Source organism: Populus alba, chromosome 3 (assembly GCF_005239225.2).
Source record: "Populus alba chromosome 3, ASM523922v2, whole genome shotgun sequence".
Lineage (NCBI taxonomy): Eukaryota > Viridiplantae > Streptophyta > Magnoliopsida > Malpighiales > Salicaceae > Populus > Populus alba.
The window spans coordinates 12,716,674-12,735,430 of NC_133286.1; the positions used below are offsets into that span (position 1 = coordinate 12,716,674).

Sequence of the window (18,757 nt, forward strand, 5' to 3'; positions counted from 1 at the left end):
CGAGGACCTAATTCAACTACCACCAAACACAACATGCTTTTACTTCCGAGTGTGGACAGAGATGGAAAGCACCCTCGCGCTTTTCAAACTCTTTGAGATTAGAGAACACGAACCTTCACACAGATACTGCAAAAAGATGGTGGTTGTTCGTTGATCTCCTTGCCTCATTAGTTGAAAATCGAATACACTGCAAATATCAGACATAATTTCTCCGCAGGATTTAACCAGAAAGATCCATTACATTTTGAACTCGGAGAAGATATTAGAGAAAGGCACAGGCAACATAATAGTTAAACTCGTAACATATAGTTGGTTTCCATTTGTAAGGTAGTGTTTAATTAGTGCATAAAAAAAAAAAGACCAGACAGAAGAGCAAGAGAAACAAAATTGTATTTAGAAATGACGTTCAAGATAAAATAACTCTTTATATAATGTTTGACAAACAAGACGATAAATTATAAGCAAATCTATTTTACTCTTGTATTATTGTCGAACTTCAAACAATAATTAGAGATTATTAAAAAAATATACAAGGAATTTCATCATTTTACACTGGATGGGCGATTAAATCTGGAGCAGGTTTTGATTTCTGAAAGATTCTTTGTTTTGACAAATCTAATCAATCGGAGCTACAAATGCACTCCAAGCGAGCACCATATGCTCACACAAAAAAGAAAAAACAGGCTAATAGTGGGATTGGAGAGAAGAAACAGAAGTTAATTTGTAAAATTCATGCTTAATTTGTGACAGTGGCCGCCAAGGTCTAAAGCAATAAATTACCAACTCACTCCAGTTCACACACTTGCAGTTACATATCAGACACAGACCAAAGGTAGGCTTCCCTCTCTGTAGCTTGTTTCTCATTCATCCGTTTGACAAGTTGTTTCTCATATCCTACAACACAGACATCAAAATTATCAGTTTCTACACACGCACTGAATTCTCTCCAGGACTAGCTAAACACATCATAACCCAAAATGATACCTACTGCTAGGTGGGCCAGGGGCCTCACATTTTTTTGGCGCAAGAAAATTGTATTAACTTAAGCACGTAGAAAGCCAGCTTCGTGACAGGAAGAATAAATCCTCCACATAGGACTTAGACGGAATGTACACAAAAGGAAAAACAGATAAATAAAAACTGGAAGTGATTGAAAAGATGGGTTCTCAGTCCCATTGAGTGTTGGATATGAAACTCTAGCAAACACATGTTATGGAACATGTTACCACCTAATTACCCCCCACACTGGTAACTTACCATAGTTTAGCATGGATCTAAAAACAATTGAAAGAAGCAGAGAAGGAGGACTGGCTCGTTAAAGATTTTTCTTTCTGGTTAGCAGAAAGAGAAAGCAATCAGTTCAAATATAACTTACCATTACTTCGGTCCACCCCATCCCAATGTCTTCCTGGTCTTATACCATATCGATTTGGAGCAGCATCTAATCCTCGTTTTATCCAGCTGTGACTGGGTATGTCCTGGGGAATTATAAATCCTGATTCCTTCATCTTCTCGCTATCCCCTAGGTCTGCAAGAACCGGTTCAGAATGCTTTTTCTGCAACATGTCAAAATAATGTCCAACTCAGTATTTTAGTATCAACGTCAAACAGCATATCATTTGTATTTTCAGATACATAAAAAACTAAGCATCAAACCATGCAAAATCTAAGCCAACTTAATCAGTCAACTAATCACCTTGACCAAATGTGCCATAGGATCGCCCCATCTTACTCTTTCCATCAGCATTTTGTCAAGTTCCGGATCATCCCTGTGAACATAATAACAACATGCATCAACAAATTTCTATAATACAAGGTGAGTGAAAAACAAATATATTTTCAGGAATTTATTGATCATGGGATTTCATTTATTTTCCCATCTTTCTGTAGATCTAAAAGAAGATTTGACAAATAACCCAAAATCTTTTCTCATAAAAAAACAACAATATTATAAAGTTAAAAAAGAGCCTAAAAATGATGTAATCCTTCAACAAGCGGAAGAAGGGTAAAATAGTCCACAATGCTGTTAAATAAAAGTTATAAATAGGAAGCATTCATCAAGCATCTTATTCATCAATACGCTAATATAGTTTTAAGAAACATTCAATCCAAAATTTCAGTTTCAGAACAATTACATTGCTTATTTTTGCATACAAACATTGTTCATCACTAAACTAGCATATTAACCAGGTAGCCTTGGATGAAAATTAGAAAAAATGGATATTGAAAATGGGGTAGCTTCTCCAGCTTCCTATTCGCATCCAGTTTCTATTGTCATACCAAACTACCAATCTTTGTTGCGCAGGATGATGGGTTTAGCAAATCCAGTAGAAGGCTTTTTTTTTTTTGTTATTTTTTACAGGAAGCTGAAATTCAATACACACCACCAACAATGATGACAATAGCAAAAGTGTCCAATAGTTAATCTATGACTACTTTAGTTTGCAACAAGCAAAATTATCATGTGGACTTTAGCTAAGGAATAGTATGACATGGTGAGAAATTTGACATGCAGAGTCCAAAAAAGAACTGAAAAATAAAAAAAGAGAGGAGATATTCCACTGGTCTGACAGAAACATGCAATTATGACACTTTCAATGCAAATACCAGCACTAAGGCATTGTTTGGTATGTTTAGTCTTACCTAGTCCGTGCAAATGGCTTGTCCTTCTCAAGCTCTAACTCCTCCAGCCTAGTTTCAACTTCCCGCTTTTGAGCCAAGCCCTTTCCCCACTCTAACTTCTTTTCCTGATTAAATAATGCAGCAAAGAAGTAAAACTCATGCTCCGTGCATGACAAAGGATAAAATAAAACGACACACAAAAAGAATGAAATTGATACAGAATGGTCCAAAAATAGTTCCAAGGAACATTCACATTGCGGTGTAGGGGCACACACTTGGACGAATCTGTGGAATCTCTCTGTACTTTGGGTTGGTAAATTAGTTTGGATTATTGTGTGCTTATGACACCTATTTGGTTTGTGTTCGACAAGAATATTATGATGTCAAAGTGAAGCAAATCTATTGGAGGCTTCATGCTATGACTGCCTCGAGGAAAAATATTAGGTTTGTTTGTGGCATCATAATATTATTGCTCTAAACAACCAAATATGTGTCCAAACCAAAGTAGGATTCAAATTAACTTACCAACAAAGCCTGCCATCTATGTAATCCACAAACCAAATGTTGGATGTTTCTGATAATTATGTGCATGCAAACCCACACAAGAGGGGAGATCAAGAGCCATTAAACAAATGTCAAACTGTGAAACCTCAATCCTTGCAAAATAAAAATCCTTCCATGTGTATAAAGAACTTTGAAAACAACTTTAACTAATGTCAACAGGGCAGATAATACCAATCAGATTCAAGTCATAGTGAATCCACAACCACGGAAACAACTATAGTAACAATTTCATCAAATTATGACATATAAGACCATTCAAAAATGAACGTTCATAAATACAACTTAAAATAGTACCTTGGGTTTTTCCTCTACTTTTTGTTTTGATTTCAAGTAATCATCCTTTGATATGCGCTCTCCTGCAATATTAATTAGTAAAGCATGGTTAAAAGGATGTCCAAGCAGGACTGGTTTTGGCAGATGGCTCTGCCTTCATGAGCTTTTTGGTTGGATAAAGTTTAATCAGAGTTAAATTTACAAATTTAAGGACAGGGATTGGAGTTCGTATATAATAGTACATTATTATTTGTTATAAGTTAGAAACTACAGTTGCTAAAGTTCCAAGGCAGATTTTCATGAATTAATTGGCTGGGAAAGGCTAGAAGAATATGCATCACAAAGAAAAAACATAACAAATGCCAAAATTTAGTTTAGCTTGTTCCCAACTGGAATGTAACAGAAGCTTGTTCAACAAGGTCCCCCCCTCAAAAAAAAAAAAAACCACCCAAAATAAATAATATCAATTTAAGAAAGCATGAAAACGTAAATAAACTAGATCAGCAACAAATTAAGGACTAATACAAGCACTAAGGACTTAGGACACTTTTCCTTAGACTAAAATGTCATCTTTGTTAGCATATGATCATAAACTTTAATCTTAGGTTTACAAATAAAAGATTAGTTGTCAAACATGAAACATATATGGCATCAATATCTCGTAGGGTTCACTAGCCTGTTTTCTTATCACGGTATACAGGTTCAACACCCCGTCCACTTATAGAAGGATCCATCTTGTCAAACCTGCAAAAGGGAATGGATAAATTGCATCAAGAAAGTCGGATTCATTAAACCACCAAAACATAGCATAACACCAGTTCCTTCACTTCACCATGTTATTGCAAGAAAAAATGTCAAATTATAGAAAGTAATTCAATCTGAAAGGATTGGGCATTGGTTATATGAAATCAGACCATAGAATACAGCTTCCCTACACCATGATATTCATCAATGACCACCAAAATGTCCTAGTTTAAATTAAAATCAATAAATAGAAGACAAAAATTGTAATAAGAAATTCATGGGTACAATTTAATGGTGAAATAAGGGAGAATTATAGAAGGAAAGGAGCACTGTTCCTTTTCCAAGACAAAGGAGCATTCGAGTGTTCCAGCCATTAGTGATGATTTTTTTTTCTTGCTGCTTCAATGTATTTGTGAGCTGAATGCTGGAAATATCACTCATATCTCAAAGTTAGTTAAATAACTATTGACCCTATCCAAAAACTCAGAGACTTCATGAAACACCAGTACACAGACATAATGAACTCTCAGCAAATGATACAGAGAAGTCTATAACTGGTGTTTAATTATCTGACCATGAGCTAATAGCAGTCCCCTATAGCAACTTACACCACAAGTCCCTTCCTAACATTTTCGAAGTTGCAAGCACAAAAATAATGGGGCGATTACTTCACCATAAAATGAGGTTCACCAAACTTCAAATGTGTTTTGACTTGTGTTTGGATAGAGTGTAAAATATTGCAAGACTTGATTGGTTTTACACCAAACAATTGAAACTGATGGAGTATTTTTTTTTTTTAACACATTTGGAGTGCAAAAAACTCACTACCACAACCAACCACCTCTAACATGATATATGAAATTTCTACTACACTAATCCCACATACTAGAAAACCACAAAGAAAATGTTTCTTAACAAGTACAATCTTTCCCATTTTAGAACATCTTTACCCCATAGTTCATTCTATGATGTAACAAACAGTAGCTGCCACAATCATGTGAAAAAAATTCCATATGGTTCATGCGTGCCAGAGAGCTAACACTAATCAATGGAGGTTTGCATTTAAAATAACTCACAGTTGAAATGAATATGTGAACAAACATTGTACAGACAGAAAGCAAAAAACTACTTAATTAACCAGAAAATAGACAAAGTCAGCACATGAAATGAACAAAGAGGTCAGAGCACTTTAAATAATCATTAGAACTTACAACAATGATGCTTCCTTCTTAGTTTTAATTTCTTCCCGCATATCACGACCAGTGATCAGACCAGTTTTTGGCGGTTCCTTTGAAGAAACTGGATCAGATGATTCTTTCCTGTTTTTCCTTGGTGGAGAAATGTCTTGAGCCATGGATGCACGTGAATTACCACTCTGAGTTGAAAGCTGTAGTGATAAATGAGAATTTTCAGGCAATCCTGATCTCCCAACATCCTTCTTTCTTTTCCTTGGGGGTGAAAGATCTGGCTCGGGTTTTGGTGATGGAGTATAGTGTCGTTGCCGCTGTTGTCTTGGAGGAGACAAATCAGTATCTTCTTTCAAAGGCTTCAATTTAGGTGGTTCAGTATCAGTCCTCCGTCTTCGTGGTGGTGACAAATCCGAATTCAGAACACTGGAGTGTTTAGACTTTGTATAGGGCTTGGGTGATGGAGAATGATGGTGTTTTTGCTGCCTTCGTGGTGGTGACAAATCACTAGCTTCTCTTGAAGGCTTCAACTGCGGCTCAGGAGATGGCGTATCATTTCGATACCTTCTCTTACGGGGTGGCGACAAATCTGAATTCAAATTTGTATCAGGAGCAGGTGATGGACTACGGTGCTGTCTCTGTTGTTGCCGTGGAGGAGACAAATCTGCTTCATCTCCACCATTATGCAAAGGCTTCCCTTCATGCTCAGGTGAGGGTGTGTCATTCCGAACCTTCCTTTTATGAAGAGGGGATGTATCAGGGTAAGGATCAGCAGAATTGGCATGGTTAGGAGGTAATATAACCCAACCACTTCCATCCTCTGCAATTGCATTATACGCGCGTCGAGCTCTAATTAGCTCCAGCCTCTTCATTCGTTTAACTTCTATGTCTTCATCAACTTGAGGATTCTCTTCATCTACACAATCACAACACACAAAACATTATCAAAGCAAACTTCAAACTCTCAAATAAAATAATGTTTAGTAATATATGATTCTTTTTTTACCAGCTGAATCATTTTCCTCCTCTTCAAGCTTCACTGGCTTTTGCCAAACAGGGTCTTCATCCACAACTAAAACACCAGAGGCATTCGGTTTAACTTTCTTCTTCTTCTTTTTCACTTTCTTCTCTTCTTCTTGATTGTCACTTCCATATTTTTTCAAATATTCTTTCAATGACTTGGATCCCATTGTTGAAGACGCCATAATTTAATATAATTTTCTTTCCTGGTATGACATTTAAAACATCTTACTACATACCACAAAAAAGTAAACAATAATCGACCAGAGAAAACAATTAATACAAAAAAAAAAACAAGTAATCTTTATTTTTAAAATAGATAATCATAAACTTAGAGATAGCAATTCAAACTTCAATAATTAATCGAATCAAAGATAGAGAGTAAAATTGGACCGGTGAAGGAGTATTTCCAGCAGCCAGAGGAGAAGTCTGGTGGAGGCATCAATCAGTCACCAATGGCAAGTATAATAAATTAAACAGGTTGGGAGTGTGTTGTGGTTGAAATTGAAATTCGATAGTTTTTATTTTAGCAAGGAGATTAACGAGGAAGAGAAACTTTGAAGAACAATAAATGAGAAACCAAGAGATGGGGGGAGAGGGAGGGAGAGAGAGAAAGTGGGGATAGAAAATAAAAGGCAATGGAATATTCAGAGTTTGATGAATTGTGAGGAGAGTTGAAAGAATATCTCTGATCAAGTTTCATAGGAGCCAAACACCAGCAATGACTTTGAATTTTAATTTGGGAAGGGATGGTTTTGATTCTAACTGGTTGTTTTAGAGCCTACAGATTTTTGGGTTGTGATGGGTGTAGATTATAGCCATGAAGATTATGGCACCGGCAAGGTACAGAATGAAGAAACACCAACTAAAGTAAGTTCCTTGCCCTTTTGGCTTATCCAACTGATCTTCCATCCATAGGTTGAATTATGAAGCTTGTGCCTCCAAATCCTAATGACGCTAATGCTAATGCCTCGTAGAGGACTGCACATTGAAGCAATGGTCAACCATTTTTTAAGGGACCAGATTCTATGGTAAGTTACAAGAGGAATCAGTGGACATACAACTTAATGTCAAGAACTACCATTGCTTCTTTAGCCCCTCTGATCTTTGTACAAGGGGGAGAATTTGACAAAACAAGGTCAAAACTAAAACACCCAGATTGATTTTTTATCAGAAAGCAACTATCCCATTAGAGAATTAAAAAACCTATTAACCCTATGTACAGCTACAAACCAGTATACACAAAACGCTGCCAATTTCAGAAAAAACAAAGAGATACCCTAGTCAAGATCCTAGCGGACGAGGGAAAAATGAAATACCCATTATACACACACAAAAAATCAAGTATATTAGACTATATTAAGAGAAGCCCCCACTGAATCTCAACAAAACAAGCAAAAAAAAGTAAGATTTTCAATCTAGAGGGTATTGAAAAGACTGAAACCTTATTAGTGTACCAGCTTTCCTCCCTTCCCTTACGAATATATTGTTGCTGGTGGTGGCTATGGATCCCGTGGAGGAGGTGGCAGCTGGTGACTCTCGGCAGAACTTCAGTTGCTGTTTGATTTGGGGTTGTTTTGTGTTTCAGACCGAGAGAAAAGAGAGGCTAGGCACGTGGTCTAGTTTTCAAAAACTTTTTTTTTTTTACACGAATAGATAATATAAATTTGAATGGTAAACTTAGTAAAATTATAAGTAAAATATATAATTAAATACATATTAATAATTTTAATTATTATACATAATTAAAATAAAAATAAAAAAAAATTCAAACATCTTTAATTTTTTTTACATTAATTTTTTAATTTTTTTAACCAATCAATTCACTTACTTTATCATTTATAAAAAACGAGTCCTTTCAGATTTTGATAAGTTATTTAACATTAACTACTTTAATAGTCAAGCATATCAATTTACATCTTTTATTTTATGTATTTGCAAGCTAAAATAGAGAAAATTATAAATTGATATATTACCAGTTTATATAAAAAATTGTTAAGAATAAATAAGTATTTTTATTTTACAGAAATAAAATATACAGGTAATTTATATAATTTAAAAAATTATAATAATTATAGTCAGAATCAAGCCCTTGATTATTAGATTGCACAAGTTTTGCCATACATAAATTTGGAGCAATAAAAATATTAAGATACAGATTATTAGATTGCATAATTTTATACTTCTTTTAAACTCGTAAAATCAATGTGAATTTACCGAGTTCGATCGATCTTACTAATTTTCAAGTTCTTAATCTAATATTACATGTTAGATATAAATTTACGAGTTAACTCATAATTTTAATAAAATTACATATAATTATTGCGAGGGGTGTTCACAATCAATTCCTGTTTGGTTTGGATAAAAAAATTTAACTGAATTAAAATTTTTTATTTCTGCAAAATTTAACTTAGATTAAACTAAGCGAAAAAAACTAAACAGTTGTCCACTTTAAGTTATAAACTAATGGACAAATTCAATTCCAGACAAAAAATAATCCACCAAGTGTAATTTGAATTCAGGAAGAATACCAACGATTCAACAACAAAAGATCCACCGAGACAACTACAAAATTCCATGCACATGTAAAACAAGAAATATTAATTTTTCACGTGTAATTAGATCATACCCAGCATCGGAGACCCTTTTCCATGCACAAAATCTGCCAACGCTTCTATTCTTGATGGAGATGTCGAAGCTTTTGGATCCTAAGAATGTAGGAATTGGGATATAATTAAATGTGTTGATGCTCAAATCTAAGGACTTGAGTTTTAGCAATGAAGGTCTTATCTTCCCACTCAAGTTCAAATATCCATACACGCTTGAAGATTCCGCGGAACTTAGTGAATATGGGTTGTGGATATCAACGGAAATGAAAGCTCCGGTAGTATTGTCACGGTTGATGCTCCTCCGCTGACAATAGTTTTGAACGTTGAAGATTTTGTAAGTCGCCCATCAAAACCAACACGTACCATCTCAAAAAGCAATTTTGAACATTGAAGCTCATAATAGTAAATTAAAGTGAGAAAGAAACTTGCAAAAAAAAAGGATAATTGGGGAGACCGACCATATCAACAAGGTCACTATAAAAGGGCCGAGCAAACTTTATCCCTCAGCTGTTGTATAGAAATTTTTGACCCGAAACAAATTTAACAAAGGAAGAGGATACATTTGGATGGTCCAACTAGTTTGAGATTCAGACTGGGCTTATTTACATGGAACGACAACATGTAACATTCAGGTTGTAAACAGTGTTGTGCTATTACAAGAATTTGTACGATGATACAATGAACAAATGGATATTGCCCCCTGGGTATACATATAAAAACTATGTAGAGGAAACGAAGGTGGTTTCCTTCAGTAATCAAAGTTTTCAATATATATAGGAAACAACGGCGGAGCATTGAAGGAAAAAGCAAGTTTGTTGGAGAAAAAAGTTTAGCCACTCCAGATTGCATCCAATAATTCCCAACCAAAGGATTATCTGAATCAGACCTCATAGATATCATCAAGGTGGTGCCACATATCAAATCTGAACAGTTAGCAAAATTGCAGTGTCCATGCAATCAGAACTCTGAAAATCCCATAACTTCTACTATCATCCATCACCAGACTCAAATAAGAATAATAGCATTTCATCTGCTTCAGGATTTAGCTTATCTCCTGATAGAAAGACACAAACATTTCCATTTACCACTATCCAACTGCATCCAGGGACCTTCCTCACACCTTTCAAACCCATCTCCTTCCTTAATTTTTGCTCCTCAATATGCTTGCCACAGGCTGTATATATGTTGCAGAGCGCAACATGAGCTGGTGCATTCAAAGGATCCAACTCAAGGAGTCGCCTGGCAGCATGTTGAGCAATGTCAGCGTTTTTCTCAGCAACCCCACATACACCAAGCAATGCCCCCCAGATAGCATGATTTGTTTCAAAAGGCAGTCCCAATATGAGCTCTTCTGCTTCTCTTACTTTCCCTGCTCTTCCCAAGAGATTGATCATAGAAATGTAATGCTCCAAACCTGGTTGAATTGCATAAACGTCTCTCATTGCTTTAAATAATTTCCATCCTTGACTAACTAACCCAGCATGGCTACATGCTGACAGGATTCCCAAAAATGTAACTGAATTTGGGCGAGTCCCGGATTGGAGCATGGTTTGAAAAACTTTCAGTGTTTCATTTGCCAGAGCATGATGTGCTAATCCCATAATCATGGTATTCCAAGAAATTAAGTCTCGATAAATCATGTTTGTGAATATGCTATATGCATCATGTATCTCCCCACATTTCGCATACATTGAGATCAGAGAATTACTAAGAATCAAGTCACAGTCTGATAGTGTTTTCATCAGCATGTTATGCAACTGCCTCCCAAAATCAAGATGAGCAATTGCACCTGCTGCTCCAAAAAGAACAGCATAAGTAGAACTTAATGGTGGAACACCATGAGCCAGCATTCCCAAGAGGAAAGAGGTTGCCTCAAGGAAAAGCTCATTTTGGACAAGCCCTGAAATCATTGATGTCCATGCAACCGAATCCTTATCAGGCATGTTTTCGAATAGATAGCAAGCCTCAGAAACATTTCCAATATCAAAATACCCAACAATCATTGAAGTCCATGTGATGTTGTCCCGAGCAGGTATAGTATCAAACAATTCTCGAGCCTTTTCCACTTGTCCAATCCGAGTATAACCATTAATCATATGATTACAGGACTGAACAGCATAACTATTTAAGTTCTTGTTAAAGACATAGTGTGCATAATCCATGGCACCAAATAAAGAGTACATGTGAATAAGGCTCTTGGCTATCCTGCCATCATAATCCTCATATTCCAACCCATTAATTATCAGTTGAGCATGTAACTGCTTGCCAAGATGATGAAACCTCATACCAGCACAAGCATAAGCAAGTGAAATGAAGGTCTCTCCATTTGGTGCTATATTGTACCTCCTCTTCATCTCAAGAAAAAGCAATAATGCTTCTCCATAGTAACCATTCCAAGTGAACCCACTAATCATGGCTGTCCAAGAAACAACATTTCTCTCAGGAATTCTACAAAAAAAACAATAAGCCTCCTGAACATCACCTATCCTGCAATAACCTGCTATCATAGTAGTCCAGGTTATCACATTCCTATCCTCCATCTCCTCAAACAAAACCCTGGCTTCCTCCAATTTACCATTCTCTGCAAACCCCTTAATCATAGCATTCCAAGAAACCACATTCTTCTCTGGAATCTCGTCAAAAACCCGCCTTGCTTCCTCCAAATCCCCATTCTTAATCAACCCAGCAACCATTGCATTCCACGAAACAACATTCCTCTCTGGCATCTCCTTAAACAATTCCCTTGCCTCACAAATCCTTCCTGCATCAGCTAACCCACAAAGCATCGAAGTCCATGAAACAACATTCCTCTCTGGCATCTCTTCAAACAACCCCCTTGCCTCACTCAGCCTCCCACACTGCAAATACCCTGACAGCATCACGTTGTAACTAACAATATTTCTCTCAGGCATGATATCAAAAAGAACTCTGGATTCGTCAATGAAGCCAATTCTTGAGTATTTTGTAAGCAAAGAAGTCCAGTGAGCAATTCGGCTATGACGGCTTCTCTCGGGAAACTTGTCAAGTAGGTTGCGTGCTTCTTGGAGTTTTTGTTGAGAGAGCAAGCAGAGAATTTGAGAGTCATCTAATGTGAGTTTATAGTAATGGGTTTTGGAAACTTCTGATTGGGACTTAAGGAACCGAATATGGGGTGAAAAAAATCGAAGTTTGAGTGAAATTTTTGAAAGAGAGATCTTCAGGGTTTTGAAACAAAAGGCGGGCATCACCTGTTCTTACAAAGAAACGGTCCAGACTCCAGACAGCTCCTTTTGAACTCGTATTGCTGGTGCGGTGCAGAAAACGGTGTCGTGTGCAATTATTGATTCAAGTCAGACTGGGTAGAGTTCGTTTTAACATCTACTAGATATGTACCCGAGTCTCGCTGTGAGTACGTTATTTTAAAAAATAAATAAATAAATATGCAGATTTTTCAAATATATATATAATTAAATTGATATTTTATCAATATATAACAAAGATTAAGATATTTTTTACTCCATTAAATGACTACTTGTATTGATAAAAAGTAAAAAAAAAATGGTAAATGCAAGCAAGTTAAATCAAACTATAAAGCTTAACTTTAAAATAATTTAATATTAAATTATAAAATTAAAAAACATTTAAAAAAAAAATCGGTCAATCCATGTAAACATGCAAATCTCGCGACCATAAGCACAAGATTATAATAACTCTATAGAAAAAAAAAAAAAAATAAAAGGAACAAAACTAATTCCTTATGTGTATGGCTTAACTCGTATTAACTTGTTAACCTCGTGACTATTGACATAGGATTGAGATGACCCCATTTACCAATCCTAAAAAAATAAATATTGAATTATAAAATTAAAAAAATATTAATTTTAAAAAGAAACTAGAAACACCAAAATCAATTTGTATTAATCTTTAAAACTCTTGATTGTGGTCATAAAGGTGGATTGATCACGTAAAAGGAGAAACCAAAAATCAATGAAGTAAAATTCCTAATAAAAAAATATTGATACATGAAATTAAAAGGAATTAAAACATAATTTTTTTTCAAGTCAATCAGTGTTAATCTATCAATACCACAAATAAGAGCAAAGGATTTAGATAATCCTATAGAAAGGAAAGTGAAGTAAAAAGGAAGACACGAAGATAATTTCTACAAAAATAAATTATTAGATGATAAAAAAAAATAACTTTATGAAATGATCTAAAAAATCAAAGTTAACATGTACTAACCTTTAAAACTCATGACTTGATAAAAAATATCAAGGTATGAAATATATATATATATATATATATATATATAAACATAAAAAAAAAAAAAAACAATAAACAATAAAAAGAACATGAGCCAAATTTGACATGAAAAAAATTAAAATCATATGATGAAGGATGAAATTTAAACAAATTTCAATTAAATGAATGATTTAAAGATATTAAAAGAATAATGATCAAATCTGATATAAAAATCAAATGAAACTCAATGATTAGAGATAAAATTAAAAAAATATCAACAAAATAAATAAAAATAAATAACAATTAAAAAGATAATAACCAACTTTAATATGAAATATAAATGGAGGACACTTTCATACTTTATCCAACCACCTTTTCTTTTTAAAAATATTTTATATTTGTCAAAATCATATTGCCCCTAATTCAATTTAACTATATATATATATATATATATAAAAAGAAAAACCTAAGATGAAAAGGGCCATTGAAATGAAGTTTTTATTTATGTTGTTTCCCACGGTCAAGGTAAGTTTTTTGCCCCACTCCATGAACTTTTTTCTTTCTAATTTGATCGTTACAAATTGATTTTATTTATGATTTAACTTTATATTTTATTTTTGTTACTTTGATACATATATCTTGTAATATTGAGGGAAATTTATGGTGCTTAACTAATACTTGCTTTTGTAAAATAAAATAAAGATAATTTAAAACAATTAAGTTTTAACAAACTAAAATTAAAAGTTTGACTAGCATGGGGCTCCTATAAATGGATGATAAAAGTTGATAGGTATGTGCAACACACAAACTAGAAAGTGGGAGATGCCTACGATTGTTTAAAGGCACAAGTGACATCTCATCACATCCAAACAATGATTTTCATAGCAACATTGGAAGAGTCGAGGCATATCTTTTTGTATGGGATGCTTATGTCATCATTTATGTGATGATGCAGACCTTTTGTTTTTTATTTTCTTTCTCTTCCCTTTAAAATTTATGTTGGTCATTCAAAATTTATAGTTGTCTTTTAATTTATTAATATTTCAACATGGATCCTCATTATTTTGAATGCTATATTTTGTTTTATGATCCCTTGTGAATTTAATTTTTTCTTTTGAATTTCCCCCTTTAATTCGAAATTGTAAGGTGTTCACTTATTTTTTTAAAAAAAAATTGGTCCTTAATTTTTTTATTGTAGTTTTTTTTTTTTTTTGTGTTTGGATCCTGTTGTATAATTAATTTTTTTTTCAATTTTATCTTTTAATATTTGATTAATTGAAAATTGAGTTTCGTGATTTTTTTAAATAAGGTGTTTCTGGTCTAGCAACTTGGGTCATAAGTTTAAAAAGTTAACACGAGTTTGCATCTTTTTTTTTCTTTTTAATTTCATCATTTGATCTTATTTTTTTAAAACGGGTTTCATGATTTTCTTTGGTTTTCTTTCTATTAAATTATCATGATTTCATAACTTGGACAACAGGTTTGTCTAGTTACTTATATATTTTTCAAGGGTCCCTTTACATATATATATATATTTTTTAATTTTATCTTTCAAAATTATTATTTTTTAATCAAACTTCATCATTTCTTGTTTGTCTCCTATTAGTTTATCTCAATTACATGATCCAGCTCACAAGGCTTACAATCTTACCTGGGGTTGCATTTGTTTTGTTTTTTGGATCCTTTTTATTGATTTTTTCTCAATTCCATCCTCCTACATTTGTATTGCTAGTAATTGATCATTGTTAATTTTTTTTTTAATTTGTTTTCCATGAAGTTAGTCAAGTTGCATAAGTTAAGTTAAGAGTTTATCATGCTATTTTAGATTGACTCGAGGTGTTTTATCTTGTTATTTGTTTTTTCATTTCTCATCCTTTTAATATTTGGTTATCTTGAAATTTAACTTTGTAAATTGTTTTTAAACCTCATTGTTATCCCCTTTTCTTTTAGATTTAATATATTTATCTTCACTGTTTTTTTAATACATAATTAAACAAAACTATCTTATTGGAAGAATCTATTACCGAGTGGTGATATTTTTTTTAAACACGCTAATCGTGTATGGTGATTGCTTTTTAGTTAGTTTTTTTTTTTTTGTTAAATCGGCTGGCTTGCTGGGAGCCAGCTATCTAGTTAATAAACTAAACAAAAGAGTTTTTAATTGGGCCCTGTACTAATTTTTTGTTTAATTCAACCAAGCCCAAGACTACTACACTCTAGTAATGTCCAGGGCAACTTAGTCATTACGTTGAGGCCATTGAAACCCTACTTCTACCTTTATATATCCCGTCACTTGGACGAATTCCAAAGGAACTGAAAGTAAGAAGCCGTTTAACATCTCCCATTTCTTTCCTTTTTCTGTTTGATTTGTGTTGTGGTTTTTACTTGGATTTATAATCTGTTCATTGATCTTGGTTAATAGTTAACGCTGTGGAGCTAATCAATTAGTAGTAGTATTCTCTGTAATGAAAGAGTCATGGCAGTAAGCAGGGATTGTGTGTATCGGCGCAGTGCTATAATAAATGCACTCTGAATCCGAAAGAGTTCCCTGCTATATTGATTTCTTTGGGAAGATGGGCAGTTGTGTTTCATTCTCTTTTATTGAAACTTTTCAACAATCATCTTCCCTACATCACCTTTATTATCCTTTTTTTTTAATCAAAATATCATGGGTATTTTGCGTTCATCGATTTGTTTGTTTTTTCCTCTTGGGTGTAAAATTGTTGTTCAGAAAAACGGGTGTTGCTTAGCTTTATGAAAATTGCTTGCTGCTGCTACTTTTCCTTGATTAAATTGCTCAAGTTCAAGAAAGTTTCAAGTGTAGGTTTTTTTGGTGATGAATTTAGCTGGGATTTGTCGATTTTGTTTGTTTTGCTCCATCAGTATGGAGTTCACTTAAATTTCATATGCAAGGTCTTGCTAGTGAAGGATAAAAGTGAGAACACATGAAAATTATCTATTTTGGTGTGCCTAATTTGGACAATCCTCGTGTTCTTTTATTTCTGCTTCGATTGTTGTTGGCCTTCGCTCTCAAAGCTATAGACAGCCCTTTGTGTAGCCTTGTTTATTGCCTATGAACCATGTTTCTGTAATGAAATAGCGATCTCTAATCCTGGGAAAAAAGTCCCATCTTCATGGGCTACAAGGAAACTCATCTAGAATGATGTAGGAGGGAAATGCATCATGTCTGGAATCGAGTATTTTAGGGTGGCACCAGGTTTCTATCTGACTCGGTGTGCAAGCCCCGAGTCATCTGCCAATTTCCACATAAAACATACTGCTACGCCAAACTGTTGAAGAATGGAATAAACAAGAAATCAAGTGTTGAAAAAGAAAGGAAAACATTGCAGGCCATCTTTTCTCATTAAATTGCAAGACCTGACATTTGATCCCATCCAAGCATTTCATCCATGTCCACGCCTAATTCAAAAACATGTCCCTGAACTCCTTGTTGTGTACTTAAAATTAAGGCATCTGGATCAGTTTGCCAAATTAAAATTTAAACAGTTTTTTTTTTTAAAATATTTCTGAAATGTAAAATTAAACGGTATAGTTTTATTTTAAAAATATAAAAAACAAATTATAATACCGCTACAAGAAATTCAAATAGCGCACAAGAGTGGACAAATGGAACCGAAGCTACTTTTTGACGCCCATGGGCTAGTCACTTGGTTTCTTATTTTAAGCTACTTCACTGGACTTCATCACGAGCACATGACTGGAATGCCTCCCTCCTTCCAAATAATCAAATCTTGTGCTAACACTGCGCATGATCAATTTTTGATCTGCTATTTTTACTGTTTTTGTCTGATTAGCTGTAGGAGGATGCCCTGCCAGACAATTAAGAATGATTAGGTTAATCTGGAAGGTAGTTAAACTTTAGATTTATCTTTTAGACGTAACTAATTCGAGTTTTATAAATTGCTATTACATACTTGAATAATTATTAATTTTAAAATTTATAAAATTAATTAAAATATACGGAAGTTGATTCAAACACTTAAGTTAAATCATATTCATGTAAAGGAGGAAGTGATGGTGATATATAAACAAAATGAAACCTTAGCAGTCGCGTATTAATTCATTCATTCACAACAATAACATAACAAGATATATAGTGTTTTGCCGCGGTGGGAAAATTTATTTCCTAAACTAGCAATGCCTAGATCAATAATTCCCACTCTGGCACATAAACAATAATTGCACATATAGTAAATGCACAATTTATAGATTGTGAATCTAATATATGCATGGCTAGATTAATTAAAATGAATATAATTTTGAGGTCAAGAAAAAGATGATTTATCAGTTATTTATACACAATATGTTATTTGTGGCATGGGAAGAGATATCATATATTTAGAGAGTTATATCCGTTTAATGAGTTAAATCTTTCCATGCCTTGGATGATGAATATAACATGACAATTCATAACATCATCATAAAAGTATATGAGATATCTATATGATACTTCGTGTCGACCACATGTAATCTGAATAATTACAAATCTTGTGCACCAAGATATAATAAATTAATATATATGTATAATTTTTTTTTAGCATGCAATAAAAATCTTATTTATATCTTAAAAACAATAATATAATCTTTTCTAATATATCAGGTGATTTTTTTAGTACATGAGGGTCGAAGAGCTACGGCCACAATTCATGCTGCTACCGACAATGTTGCATGCAGTGTTTTCAATACTTGGTTCTCATTGTACGAACAATGCAGTAGAAGAGAATGATCGTGTTTATCATGCACTATGACGACATACTTGTGGTTTTGATGATGCAGGCCCATCAACGAGTTAATTTGTTAGATGTGTTAACTATGTAATTTAATTAATTCGTAAATGAACTTATATTCTTCACTGTAACAAATTATTTTGATGTTGAGATTAATTTTTTTAATTATAAATTTATCTGCTATAAAAATTAGGTGATTCTATTGGGTGTTTTTTTTTTATTATATGAAATATTAGCTTCAAATAAAGAACGGGGAGCATGTAAGAACATTCTTGATGTGAACACAGAGGTAGCCCCTGTCGACGTGAAAGGAGATAGAAGCAAGTCCGTGTTGTTTGATGCAAGTAAGCTGGCCAAGCTTCTTCAAGGGCAGGACAAGAAATGGGAGTTACTGAGCAAAGTGTGGGTGGAATTATTGTCATACGCGGCAGGCCATTGCAGAGCATATGCCCATGCCCAACAAGTAAGTAAAGGTGGAGAGCTCATTACTTTTGTTTGGCTATTGATGGCTCATTTTGGCCTCGCCGACCAGTTCCAGATCAACAAGGGCCACGCAAGAGCAAAATTGATTGTCGGCAAGTAGATGCTGGGAGTTGAATCCTCTGCAACCTTAATCAACATTGAATTGTCTCAGTTATGCAGCCTGTAATTTTTCCAGACCTGTCAGATTAGATAGATTACTGTGCATGGTTCTTTCTTTCAATTGACTGACATAAACACAAGGTAGCAGAGAGTAATCCAAAATCAAGTATGATCTAATCCACCTGTT

The 18,757-nt window shown here is 34.0% G+C and overlaps 2 protein-coding genes and 1 non-coding gene across 4 annotated transcripts; 1 reads left to right on the forward strand and 2 right to left on the reverse strand.

Moving 5' to 3' along the window:
• Window positions 1-455: 455 nt before the first annotated feature.
• LOC118062835 (uncharacterized) lies at window positions 456-8,039 on the reverse strand. 2 transcript variants are annotated; one of them, XM_035076694.2, is made up of 9 exons: window positions 7,868-8,039; window positions 6,397-6,616; window positions 5,415-6,306; window positions 4,136-4,203; window positions 3,481-3,542; window positions 2,644-2,747; window positions 1,697-1,769; window positions 1,376-1,556; window positions 456-894 (listed from the first exon to the last, which is right to left on the reverse strand). In XM_035076694.2, the coding sequence occupies exons 2-9, from the start codon at window positions 6,593-6,595 to the stop codon at window positions 809-811; spliced, it is 1,665 nt and encodes a 554-aa protein (XP_034932585.1). In that variant the 5' UTR covers window positions 6,596-6,616; window positions 7,868-8,039; the 3' UTR covers window positions 456-808. The 2 variants fall into 2 exon arrangements, with proteins under 2 accessions (XP_034932585.1, XP_034932582.1); XM_035076691.2 differs by having other exon boundaries at window positions 7,855-8,038.
• Window positions 8,040-9,586: 1,547 nt separating this feature from the next.
• On the reverse strand, window positions 9,587-12,335 carry LOC118062878 (pentatricopeptide repeat-containing protein At1g32415, mitochondrial). The gene has a single exon (XM_035076744.2). It carries the CDS (start codon window positions 12,241-12,243, stop codon window positions 10,009-10,011), a length of 2,235 nt encoding a protein of 744 aa, XP_034932635.1. The 5' UTR covers window positions 12,244-12,335; the 3' UTR covers window positions 9,587-10,008.
• A 3,388-nt stretch (window positions 12,336-15,723) lies between these two features.
• Window positions 15,724-15,875, forward strand: LOC118062973 (small nucleolar RNA snoR135). Its single transcript, XR_004689850.1, has one exon. It is a non-coding gene; the product is annotated as a small nucleolar RNA snoR135 (small nucleolar RNA).
• The last annotated feature ends 2,882 nt before the right edge of the window (window positions 15,876-18,757 follow it).

What these genes read in the sequence shown, in the direction of transcription:
- LOC118062835 (XM_035076694.2), bottom strand. Translation starts at nt 6,595, where the DNA reads ATGGCGTCTTCAACAATGGGATCCAAGTCATTGAAAGAATATTTGAAA. An exon ending in GGAGGAAAATGATTCAGCTG is followed by an intron (nt 6,307 to 6,396) that starts GTAAAAAAAGAA and finishes GTGATTGTGTAG; the next exon opens with ATGAAGAGAATCCTCAAGTT. An exon ending in CTATGGCACATTTGGTCAAG is followed by an intron (nt 1,557 to 1,696) that starts GTGATTAGTTGA and finishes GACATGTTGCAG; the next exon opens with AAAAAGCATTCTGAACCGGT.
- LOC118062878 (XM_035076744.2), bottom strand. Translation starts at nt 12,243, where the DNA reads ATGCCCGCCTTTTGTTTCAAAACCCTGAAGATCTCTCTTTCAAAAATT.